Source organism: Carcharhinus amblyrhynchos, chromosome 8 (genome assembly GCF_965287045.1).
Source record: "Carcharhinus amblyrhynchos chromosome 8, sCarAmb.v2.hapA, whole genome shotgun sequence".
Classification (NCBI taxonomy): domain Eukaryota; kingdom Metazoa; phylum Chordata; class Chondrichthyes; order Carcharhiniformes; family Carcharhinidae; genus Carcharhinus; species Carcharhinus amblyrhynchos.
The window spans coordinates 88,838,277-88,851,066 of NC_137331.1; the positions used below are offsets into that span (position 1 = coordinate 88,838,277).

The window sequence follows — 12,790 nt, forward strand, 5'->3', positions numbered from 1 at the left end:
ATGGATGAAAAGGGATTGGTTTAGGTTAGAGGGTCATTGTTTTTTAACTGGTCGGCACAACATCGTGGGCCGAAGGGCCTGTTCTGCGCTGTAATGTTCCAAGTTCTATGAAACAAATGAAGACTGGGATCTGGGAACCTTAAGAGGTGGCTGAGGTGGATCATCCATTTGGTACTTCCTGCAAATGCTTCAATCTTGCTCCCCCATCATTGAGGATGGGGATGTTATTGGAGCCACCACCGCCTTCGCAGCCTCCTCCTCTCTTTCTGCTCATACATGTGTGCATATAAATATATAAACTAGGAGCACTCATACCTATAATTCCAAGCACTTTTGATTAGAGTTACTTTTGTCTGATTCTGTTTCAATGCTGTACCTTGGTGCATATGTCAAAATTAAAGCTGGTATATAAATGCAAGTTGTGTTTGATGATCTTTGAGATTGAAAACGTGATAAGGAGGTGGATCAATGTAGTCTTTGCGTGAGATGATATGGGTTTGTAAACTAGTTTGGATTCAGATAGAACTGTGACCATCAAGGGGTGGAATTTGTGTTGGAGGTTTTAGCTCAAAGGCATAAACTTCTGAAAAACCAAAGTTAAATTTGAGGGCATTGTAGCTTCTCCAGAAGAGGATGACAAGTAAGCAGGCTGACAGTACAGTGACAGCGGATAGGTTGACTTTTCTTCCATTGGTACTTGGCTTGCTTTCCATCCTCCAACCTCCAGTGTTAATCTAAAAAACTGTCTCAACCTGTACCAAGTCCTGCTCATTCATCACTCCTATGCTCCACTGGCTTGAGCCTTTCAACTTTGCTGATTTGAAATTCTCAATCCTATGGTCTCATTCCAGCTCTGCAACCTTGTGCAGCTTTATAATCCTCAAAGTTCTGCATTCCAGCCTCTTGTCTTCCCAAGAATCTTTTCATCCCACCGCTGGTGTCTTCAGCTGTCTCTAGCATAAGCTCTGGAATTCCCTTCTTGAACCTTTCCCCTCTCTCTCCCTTTAAAATCCTCCTCAAAATATGTCTATGACAAAGTTTTTGCTCACCCATACAAATACTTCATTCTTTGATTCAGTTGGCCGAGTTTGTTTTTATGAAGTACCTCGGTACATTTTCAAAGTTAAAGGCACTATATACATACAAGTTGTTTTTATTTTCTTTTAAATGTGGCTCCTCATTGGGATGTAGGACTCTGGAAGGACCCTGATATGCCAAGTTGGGAATTCAGAGGAAACTTCTAATTGGCCATGACATGAAAACTTAACTTAAAGTTTTCATTTTAGCTTTTTTAAAGCATGGCTGCCTTGACTATTTGATTTATTAACGTCACAAGTCCTGGGATACAATAAAAAGTATTGTTTCTTGCACATTATACAGGCAAAACATATCATTCATAGAATACGTAGGGGAGAAGGAAAGGATAGGGTGCAGAATATAGTATTGCAGTTACTGGTAGGATGAAGAGAAAGATCAAATTATATGATAGGACTGTTCAAAAGTCTGATGGCAGCAGGGAAGAAGCTGTTTTTAAGTTGGTTGGTATGTGTTTTCAGACTTTTTCCTAAGAGAAGAAGTAAAACAGAGTATGTCTGGGGTGTGTAATTGAATATGTGACTTCAGTAATATTATTCTCCGTGCAGGATGTTGATTAATTCTCAAACTTGGAAAAATGTGTTGCAAGCGAGTCTACTTCTTATCATTAACTTTTATTGTACGGAGAGGCAGCACAGTGGTTAGCATTGCTGCCTCTCAGCGCTTGGGACCCGGGCTTGGGTCACTGTCTTTGCAGAGTTTGCACGTTCTCCCTGTGTCTCCGTGTGTTTCCTTCGGGTGCTCCGGTTTCCTCCCACAGTCCAAAAGGTGCATTGGCCATGGTAAATTCTTCCTCAGTGTACCTGAACAGATACCGGAGTGTGATGAGTGTGGATTTTCACAGTAATTTCATTGCGGTGTTAATATAAGCCTACTTGTGACGTTTTTCATAAATAAACTTAATATTTTAATGCCTTTTGCTGGTTGTTTCATTGAGTGAAGACAGTGGACTTGGCCAAGACCTTCACGAGTTCCAACTTTCAGGAAGTTTGGGAGAGCCGTGAAATTCGTAACAGTTTTTGTTGTATGGGTGCAACTGATCTGCATCCAGCAACACTCTGCAAATGAATGGCTGAAGTCAGAGTTATATTGTGGGAAAATTAATGGCTTAGTTCTTTTTCTATCTTTGCAAGATCCCCAGAGCCTTCTGATCCACTTCAGATCAGCCATGATCTTATTGAATGGCGGGGCAGGCTCAAAGGGCTAGTTGGCCTACTCCTGCTCCTATTTCTTATGCTCTTATGTTCTTCTATGTACTATTGCCATTGCAATAAATAACAACGTTCCATTTGTCTTACTATTCATGTGCTGCAACTGCCTACTAATTTTTTGTGATTAATGCACCAGAGCACCCTGATGCCTCTGCATCAGAGTTCTGTAATCTCTTCCCATGTAAACAGTACAGTGATTTTCTATTCTTCCGACAAAGTCGAAAATCTGGGCCTACTTTCCCAATAGAAATTGGCGCAATAAGTTTTTTTTGTAGAACCTCCTCAGCCAGAAAGGTAAGACGTCTCCATCAGATTGGACTGCATTTGAAGGCAGGGTCCAGATGCAAATTCTAATTTACTGCACAAAATAATCATTTGAATGTATATTTTGCCATTACTATTTTTTTGATGACTAAAAATTCATAAATTCTCCATTGTAGATTTGTGCAGAGATCATTTACTGCATATAATCTAGAGTAACTGCACTGGCAGACATGCTATTTTTCAAATGAAAAGTTAAACCGCTCAAGTAGATATGAAAAATCCCATGGTGCTATTCAAACTAAACCGTTTTTGCTCAGGGCCCCCTTGTCCAAATTCTCCTTTTCAACCAGTAGATTTTCAATACTGAGGCCTTGTTAGGGCACCGTGTCAATGCGAGTTCATTCTTAATTTTGTTCTATTCTTGATATTTTTGCCTACTGGTATTTGCTGTTCTATTCAATAAGTTGTTTTCTGCTTTTGCACACAGAATGAATCAGATGCAGCAAGAAAAAGAATTGACGGATAACATTTTAAAAGTGGTAAAGTTTACAACTATGCTACTTTACTGTTGCAAAACTACTGTTAAACCAATATAAAATTTTCTTAAAGCTTGTATTCTTTCTTGGAATAGCTTTTCAATCAAAAAGTCAAAATAAATTTAGACAAAATGTTGATGGTGTAGCTTTTTGTGTTTAAGTGTTAGAGAATAGAAATGAACATTTTGGTTCTTGCCCCTATGGCCTACTCTACAAGCTAAAAAAGCCAAATTTGACATTATCCATCTATATTACTTGAATGGTTTATCAGGTTGCTGAATCATTCTTGGACTTCATTGTGGGATTGGCCCTTTATCCTCTTAAGGATAAGTTTCATGGAATTCAGGGCCGAATGATCTCCTTGAATAGTTTTAATCATCTCAATCATTTGGAGAAGTCTGATCATCATCATCATCAGCACCCCCCCTGGTTTGGGATTTACGATTTATTCTTTTACCATTTCCAGGAGATCACATGGTTTTGGATGGGGTAAATAACATATATTCCCAAAGGGCTGAATTTTACATTCTCAAATCCATCTCCACAAATGTAAAATAGGGCTTGATGACATTGAGTCAGCAATATGCCATCAGCATTCCAGTTTCCGATCCAAAATTCCAGAAGACAAGCTGAAATCATTAGCCCTCCCATCACTCCATTTCTCGTGGATCTGGAGCCCCTTGATTTACAAATCTAATTGGCCATTTTCCTACTGGACAGCCACTAATTGGCAGTCTGACACTGGATTCAACAAGTTGAGAAGGTGGGAGTGGGAGGACTGCTCAGTTTCCATTCCACCCTTTTCACCCCACTGAAATCCAGCCAAAGGCTCCACAATTCCGGACCAGGAGGTCCTGTCTGTCATTGTTTATAATGTTTGTGCCTAGAATTTTCAGTTAAAAAATAAAACGGTTTTCACCTTAATAAAAGTGCTATGATAAAGTTTTGCCAAAAATATGTGCCCTGTGCTTTACAAAATTCTTTACTATCCACTTCGTTGAAAGATTGGGTATGAATAATTATGAGGGTACAATACCATACAAGGAGAGGTTATGGCATGTGGTATTGTCTCTGGACTAATAGTCCAGAGATCCAGGGTAATGTCCTGGGGACCCAGGTTTAAATCTCACCACTGGGTTTGAATTCATGAAAAAGAAAATCTGGAATGATGACCATGAAACCATTGTTATTGGTCGTTAAAACCTATCTGGTTCCCTAATGTCCTTTTAAGCAAGTCAATTTGCCTTCCATACCTGGTCCAGCCTAAATGTGCCACCAAATTCACAGCAATGTGGTTGACCCTTAAAATACCCCTGAAGTGGCCTCGTAAACCACTCAGTTCAAGGGCAATAAATACTAGCCTTGCCAGTGACATCCACAAACAATTAATTTAAAAGGTTATTGGACTTCAGTTATGTTCATTATGTGGTTTCATGATATATTTGAGATGTGATAGGTTTTATTTTTTCCCCCCAAATATTAGCAAATCCCCAAAGTGTTGTACATGGTGAGACAAAAATATAATTGTCATTGTGTGCACAATGGAAAGTCCAGGCCAATACTTGAATTATAATCGAATTAATTTATTTATTGTTTAACTGTGAATGCTTTTTCATTCTGGTGTGGGTGGATTGAAAGATGCCATACAGCCTTGATTTAAAATGGGACATACTTAAAGAAAGGTCCTTGTTGGATATGCAAGTTTCTGAGCACCTTCCAAACCATCTAGAAGGATAGGGCAGCGGATACTTGGAATACCACTACATGGAGGTTCCCCTCCAAGTCACTCACAGTCTTAACTTGGAAATATCACTATCACTGGGACAAAATCCTGCAATTCTCTCCTTAACAACACTGTGGATGTATCCACATCTCAGGGACTGCAGCAGTTCAAGAAGACAGCTCACCACCATGTTCTCAAGGACAACCTGGAATGGGCAATAAACGCTGGCCTAGCCAGCAACACCCACATCCCTTAAATGAATTTTTAAAAATGTAAAAAATGCCTTTGCCTGAAATTGGGAACAGAACAGGCTCAATCATGTTGGCAGCCTTTCCAGAACAATGTGTAATCCCTCCCTTATTCTAACTACTCCAAAGTAGCCTGAAAGAACTATGAAGTGAAACATGATCATCATAGGAAGATGTAATCTTAGTAGAATTATAGAATCCTATAGTGTTAAAGAGGCCATTTGGCTCATCAGACCTGCACCAACCACAATCCTATACATTGCCCTAGCTAGTCCCCCTGACATTAAGGCACAATTTAGAATGGCCAGTCCACCCAGCCTGCACATCTCTGGACTGTGGAAAGAAACTGGAGCACCCGGAGGAAACCCAGGTAGACGTGGGAAGAATGTGCAAAGCCCACACAAACAGTGACCCGGGCCAGGAATTGAACTTGAGTCCCTGGCACTGTAAGGCAGCAGTGCTAACCACTGTGCCACCTTGCTGCCCTGAGAAGCAGCAGTAGCTAAAAGTCAGAGACTCAATACTACTTCCAAGAATCCATTAACTTATGCTTAAAGTCCGTTACCTTGCTTACCGGAAATGACGAAAGATTGTGTAAACAAGATGTTTCACAGCCTACTGTTCCATTATTCTTAATAGCTGTTTTTAAAAATAAACAGCCAATTTTAAGTTATGAGTAGCTAAAACTTGGTATTCACTCATTTAATGAATCTTGTGCTGTTGCTGAATGGTATACATCACACTTTACTATAGTGTGGCTTCATTGGGCAATCAGGTGCAACCATCAGATTATATTTTCCAGGGTTCATTTGTTCAGATAAATAAACATATGGATGCCAAGACAACATTATACAAAGTATTTCATAATCAAGCTGGTTTACAAAATTGCAGCTCATGGAATACAAGGATCAATGTCAACAAAGATTTTTTAAGAATTAACTTAATGACAGAAAACAATGAGTCATAGTCAGTGGTTGTTTTTCAAACTACAGTTTGGTGGACAGTGGTGTTCCCCAAGGGTCAGTGACAGGAACACTATTTTTCTTTTTGATATAAATAAATGACTTGGGCATTGGAATAGAAAATAAAATTTCAAAATTTGCCAATGCAGCCAAGTTGGCCAAGTGGCAAACAGTGAGATTGATAGATAAGTGGCAGGTGCAATCTTCAATAGAAAATTGAGAGGCGATGCATTTTGGCAACAGGGGTAGGAAGAGGTAATGCAGACTTAATGGCACAGTTCTAAAGAATGTATGGAAAAGGGACCTGACAGTGTATGTGCGTAAATCTTTGAAAGTGGCAGGACATACTAGGAGAATAGTTAGGAAAGCATATGGAATCTTGAGCTTCATTAATAGAGTTATAGATTTTCACAGTAACTTCACTGCAATGTTAATGTAAACCTACTGTGACACAAATAAATAAACTTTAAAACTATTGAGTACAAAAGCAGGGGTAGCTTTCCTGAATCTGTATAAAACTCTGGTTAGGCCCCAAGTGGAGAATTTTATTCTGTTCTGGTCACTTTAGAAAGGATGCGAGAGTCCTTTAAAACGTGCAGAGGAGATTTACAACAATGGTTCCAGGGGTGGGATTTTAGCTACAAGGTTAGGTTGGAGGAGCTGGGGTAGTTCTCCTTATTACAGCAGGAATTGAATGGAGATTTTAAAAAAGTATCATTAAACTAAAGAACTGCAGATGCTGGAAATCTAAACATAAGAAATAAGAACATAAGAAATAGGAGCAGGAGTAGGCCATCTAGCCCTTCGAGCCTGCCCCGCCATTCAATAAGATCATGGCTGATCTGTTGTAGCTCAGTTCCACTTTCCCGCCCTCTCCCCATAACCCTTAATCCCCTCTCTTATCAAGAACCCATCAACCCGCTTCTTAAAAATATTTAGCGAGGCAGCCTCCACCACTTCAACGGGCAGAGAAAATAAAAACAAAGTGCTGAAAAGATTCAGCAGGTCTAGCAGCATCTGGAGAGAGAAACATTTTGATTCTATATAATTTCTTCAGAGGGTATACATGGTAGACAAGATAATGACTGGTTTGGAAAAGGTATCCATGGGAAAACTGTTCCCATGAGCTGATATTACAAGGACTAGTGTATGCAGGTTTAAGGTTTTGGGGGGAAAAAGCAGACGGAGTGAGGGCAATTCTTCTTTTTCTTACACAAATGTTAAGCACCCAGAACTTGCTGCCCATGAGGGTGGTGGAGGCAGAAACAATCAATGAGTTAGGAAATTGGATGAGCATTTGGAAGAAATGAACTTGCAGGGTTACAGAGATAGAACAATGGAATTGAACTGACTGGATTGCTCCACAGAGAACCAGAATTGACTGGGTGAGCAGAAAGGCAGCTTTCTGTACTGTAAATGACTTTAATTCTATGACAAACCTGTGCTTGGATGTATTTATCAAGCAAACATCTTTTCTGTGAAATTTCATGTTATATTTCATGATATATTCAGGAAACTGTCAGAGTATCCAGTGTTCAGTGGTTGATTTAAGATACAGCATATATCATACACGCCCTGGTTTGAACCTATGTTTCAAAACTCCCTGCCTAAATTCCTGTAACCTTGTGCTGCTATCCACATTTTAAAACCACCTTAAACCCCAACTGTTCATTCATTAAGCATATGTTTGCATTATATGCATCTGTAAAACATTGAAATATTGGCCAGGATTTTACCGCCCCACCCACCATGGGAATTGGAGTGAGCGAGGGATGGACCATGGGAAGGTCCATTGACCGTTGGTGGGATTTTACGGTTTGGGGCCAGCGAGGCCATAAAATCCCACCCATTATTTTTTTCTGGGGCATTCAGAGAGCCAAATGCGAATTGCAGGACCCCTATGTGAAGAAAGGAAAAGGAACTTTCACTCACATACATTCTTTCATATCCTCCAAATGTCCCAAGGTGCTTTACAACCAAAGTATTTTTTGAATGTAGATGCAGTTGTTTAAGAAAAAGAAATGCAGCAACTATTTTGTACACAGCAAGTTCCACAAACCATGATAGATCAGCAGTTGATCAGTTGTTTTCACAGCTTATCTCCTCGCAGGAGGTGGGAGCAGCACGGGAATGGGTGGTCAGAACCCCATGACAGGTATATGCTGAGGTTACTTTAATGGAACCAAATCGTCAAGACATTTGCTGGGAAATACTTTTAGTTGGAAATAGATTGTGCTGTGCAGCAAGATGTGACTGGTGGTACCAGCATTGTTTATTGTTTATTTAGTCATAAGTAAGGCTTACATTAAGACTGCAATGAAGTTATTGTGAAATTCCCCCAGTCACCACACTTTGGCGCCCGTTTGGGTCAGAGTGTCTTTTGAACTTTGGGAAGAAATCGGAGCACCTGGAAGAAACCCAGACAGACATGGGAAGAACGTGCAAACTCCACACACAGTTACCCAAGCTGGGAATCAGAACCAGGTCCTGGTGCTGAGAGGCAGCAGTGCTAACCACTGTGCCACCGTGCCACCCCCATTCATATCGCCCTTGCATCATGTGCTATCTCTCCTTGGTGCATCTGAGCAGAGCACACCATTCTCAATGAGACTACTGACTGCTCTTCTCTTTAGCTGCCGTGATTGGCCCTACCACAAGCAGTGCCTTTCCACCATCCTTAATTGGACAGCAACTGTGAAGGCAACTTTTATTTGCCCGTTTCCTGTAAAATTGCACTGAAAATCACACATGAAGTTGGTCAGAATCCAGAAATGATCCTGACATGCAAAAGTATTATGAGTCCTCCTTTGAATTCCACAGCTAATATGATTTGTTTCCAATAAACTAGAATAGTCGGAGTAACACATTTCACTGTAAACAACTTGCATTATGTTTAAACAATTAAAAGCATGTGAAAAAATTATACCTAATTTTCATACCAATAGCTAAAGGAGCAGGCTGGAGATTCCATTCTAGTTTTGGAAGGGGCACTTCAGTTGACCACAGACCTCCGTGTTCACACAATGAAGACACTGGATCAGATTGTAGCAGAACCTTGCCTGGCAAATGGAGAGACAGAAAGTTCAGCAGCTGGATTATGCATTAGTAAGGATGAAATGCATTGTCAGGTAATTGTCGACAAGCGTGCCATATTTTCTGTTAACTAGTTTGTGGAAATGTGGGAAGAAGAAATTGTTGTACTATGTTATGCCAATTGACTGTCATTTATTAGCTCTTTCCTATATCATGATGCCTCTTTTGTGCTTTTGGGGTTAAAGTGAAAGAAATAAGCACAAGTTTGTCGTTTATTTTTTTTTTAAATTCTATTGCAAAGAGTGTTTAAATTTGCCATCAATTAATTTGATTATAGGTTTGTTATGATCTGGGCACGGTCTTCTTCAGTCAAGGCTCTTCAAACCCCTCTGCCTATGAAAAAGCAAAGGAACATTTATTCAGAACTAGTGAACTGCTCTCAAAGGTACAATTCCTTATTGGCTAGTATGACTATACAACTGGTGCTTTGTCCAGTATGTTATTGATGGCTGTGAACCATGACATTAGGCATTTAAGAGACTGATTTTACAGCAGAAGGCCATTAAAGCCAACTCTGATCATATTCATTCCTGCCCACTAGAAATGTACATCCATATGGATGGGAACCCTTAGCTGAGACAAGCTCATGCAGCACAGACCAGGATTTGATCCTGGGATCTTCCCAGTTTATACAGCTGAGCCATTCACTTGTCTTAACTAACTGAACCATTAAAAGGCAGTAAGTGCTTGTACTTTTATAACTGCATTTTCAGTAGACTGATGCTTGCAGTTAGCTGTGAAGCAACAGCACTCATCGCAAACCTTGAAGAGAACTGCTTATAAAGATTTAGAGAGCTGTGTGATGTAGACATCTTCTTTGTGAAATTAGTTTATTTATTGCATTAAGTCAAGGCGATCTGGCAGCAGTAATGCCATTAAACAGGGTAAACAGCAAATCACCTCTTAGCGTACCAGGAAGTAAAAGCCACTGATTCCCATTTTAATGTTTTTTTGCATTACATGAATTCTTGGAATTAAGGTAGAAGATAAAATATCATCTAAAAAAACTGAAATGTTTTATTTCTCAATGGAGAAATTAGGCATTCAATAAATATAAAATTAATCTTTCAGCACTAGTGAGACTATTGAACAGTAATTATGAATTAAGTACGTTGTTAAAAATCCAGTTACACCTCATTCAACAAGGTTTGTCAATAAACCCTTTTCAAGGGTTTCTACAGTGAGTTTAAAAGTGGCAATTCTCACTGGTTCAATAATTTTCAATGTTTTATTATTCATTGACAGTATGTAAGCATCAATGGCAAAACCAACATTTATTACCCATTCTATATTGTGCTAAAGAAGGCAGATTTTCTTTTCCAAAGGACACCTGTGAGTCAGATGGGTTTTACAACAATCCATTGTTTTTATGATCGCCATTACTGTATTAGACTTCCATTCCAGTCTGTTGATTACAAATTCAATAAGGTAATTACTATGCTATCATTCCTAACAACTAACTGTCTGAGGGACCTCAATAACATCCCTCTGACAATGAACAGAAACACAATAGTTGCTCTTGGCTTTCTACATTTAATTGCACGTGCCAGGGCTCCAGAAGTTGCTACCAGTTTCAGAGGAGTAATGATGGCGAAAGCTATTAACTCAAAATTCAGGCCTTTTCTTAATTTATCTGTGGAACTCTTTTTGATGAAGACAACTGTTAATTGTAACATTAGGGCCATGTTCTGTCAAGTGGGAAACCCAAATGTATATCCTGATTACCTCTAGGTCCTAAGAAATGAGTACATTAGTCTCTAGTGGAACCTCTGCCAGATACAGCAGAAAGAAAAGCTAGTTGGTGTACTGGTTGAGCTTGTGGGTGTTCTTTATGGGTTGGATTCCCATGGAAGAGCAACACAGACTTAAGGGGAGTGAGATGGAAGAAGAACTTTGCAGGTTGAATTAAATACCAAAAGAAAATGACCTGTGAAATGTGTTTTTTTTAAAGCAACACTGCTTTGCTTGCTTTTAACTTTCTCAAGTATTTCAAACTCTGCATAGATTGGACCTGACCCTGTTCACTGTCGAATTGACCGGAAGAGATTGGATGGTTACTGCCAGGCTTGTGCAGTGCTAACAACCCCATCTGATACAAACGAACTACAGCTGACAACATACGGCCGAGTTCATCACTGCATTAAATCCAGTAACTATCAGGTATAATGGCACTTTACACGTTAAATGTTAACTTAAGCATTTCCCACTCCACTGCAATATGCCATTTTCTTTTCCATAATAGCATATTATAACTATACTTCCTGCTGAAATACTGCTGTTAAATTAGTGCTGATTTGTGTTTTAATGCTCTTTGCCTCCTTACATGGAACCAATGTAATAGTGGCAGTTGCTAACATAAAGGAGAATGGTATGGATTTAGCACGATACATTTTATTTTTGTAGAGACCATTGAAGTAAATGATAGCCCAGTCCTCACTAATTAAGAACATAAGAACATAAGAAATAGGAGCAGGAGTAGGCCATCTAGCTCTTCGAGCCTGCCCCGCCATTCAATAAGATCATGGCTGATCTGTTGTGGCTCAGTTCCACTTTCCCGCCCTCTCCCCATAACCCTTAATCCCCTCTCTTATCAAGAACCCATCAACCCGCTTCTTAAAAATATTTAGCGAGGCAGCCTCCACCACTTCAACGGGCAGAGAATTCCAGAGATTCACCACCCTTTGAGTGAAGAAGTTCCTCCTCAACTCCGTTCTAAACCGCCTCCCCTTTATCTTGAGGCTGTGCCCCCTAGTCCTACTGTCTTTTTTGAGCGGGAAGAGTCTCTCCACCTCTATCCTATCCATCCCATTCATCATCTTATACGTCTCAATGAGATCTCCCCTCATTCTTCTAAACTCTAACGAGTACATGAAACATAATTTCTGGGTCTGACGTAACCCTGTGGATTTCATATTGCATTCACATTTTGGGGTTTTCAAGATGGAAACCAGCCATTTCAAAAGAACTTTTCACAGCCAAGTGATGAGCACATTGAAGGGTTCGTTTTATCATTTTTTTAAATGTAAGACTGAAAACTGTTGATTTTTAAAACAAAATCATTTCACTGAATAATAATTGCAGTATAGTGTAAAATCCATGAGAAATTGAGGATTGTTATTATTCATCATTTGTGAATTATTAGGTATAATGAAGATATTAAATGTTCCGTTGGCCCACATTATTCATTGCTGATGCACTGTTTGTGTTATTTATGCAGTGTGGTTATTCAAATTTATCTCTGAGTTATTGGAGGTTAAATTGAATGAGTGGATAGGCTGTCTCACAACTTCAGTGTATCCTTTTCCACCCTGTTGAATAATGAATGGGTGATAGCTCTGGTTCCCTGTACTCACTAAGAACAGAGCCTGCCATTGAAGTTTCGTGGAATATTGATTTTATTTATATTGGATCTTTTGTTTACTGCCATCATTGTCTCCAGCAATCTTCATTGTACTCATCAGATGAAAAGTGTTAATGTTGGGGAATACAAACTTTCCCAGCTTAAACCTCCACTGTCCATGTCAATCATATTCATGTTTTGTATAGCACGGTTTTTTGCAAAATAAAACTTTGTTCTGTCCCAGCAATGTGCCCCAATTCAGTATTAGAGAAATATCTTCCACTATATATTTCCAATGTCATCTGACCTATGGATTAC

General features: G+C 39.5%; 1 protein-coding gene across 4 annotated transcripts in view; it reads left to right on the forward strand.

The window, feature by feature from the left end:
- Positions 1 to 12,790, forward strand: part of ints8 (integrator complex subunit 8) — a 90,422-nt gene that overhangs the window by 33,286 nt on the left and 44,346 nt on the right. For all 4 annotated transcript variants that reach the window (XM_080194435.1, XM_080194434.1, XM_080194436.1 and 1 more), the window contains exons 6-9: positions 3,058 to 3,109; positions 8,985 to 9,167; positions 9,410 to 9,517; positions 11,137 to 11,292. In XM_080194435.1, the coding sequence (XP_080050561.1) occupies positions 3,058 to 3,109; positions 8,985 to 9,167; positions 9,410 to 9,517; positions 11,137 to 11,292 (499 nt within the window). The remainder of the gene's footprint in view (positions 1 to 3,057; positions 3,110 to 8,984; positions 9,168 to 9,409; positions 9,518 to 11,136; positions 11,293 to 12,790) is intronic.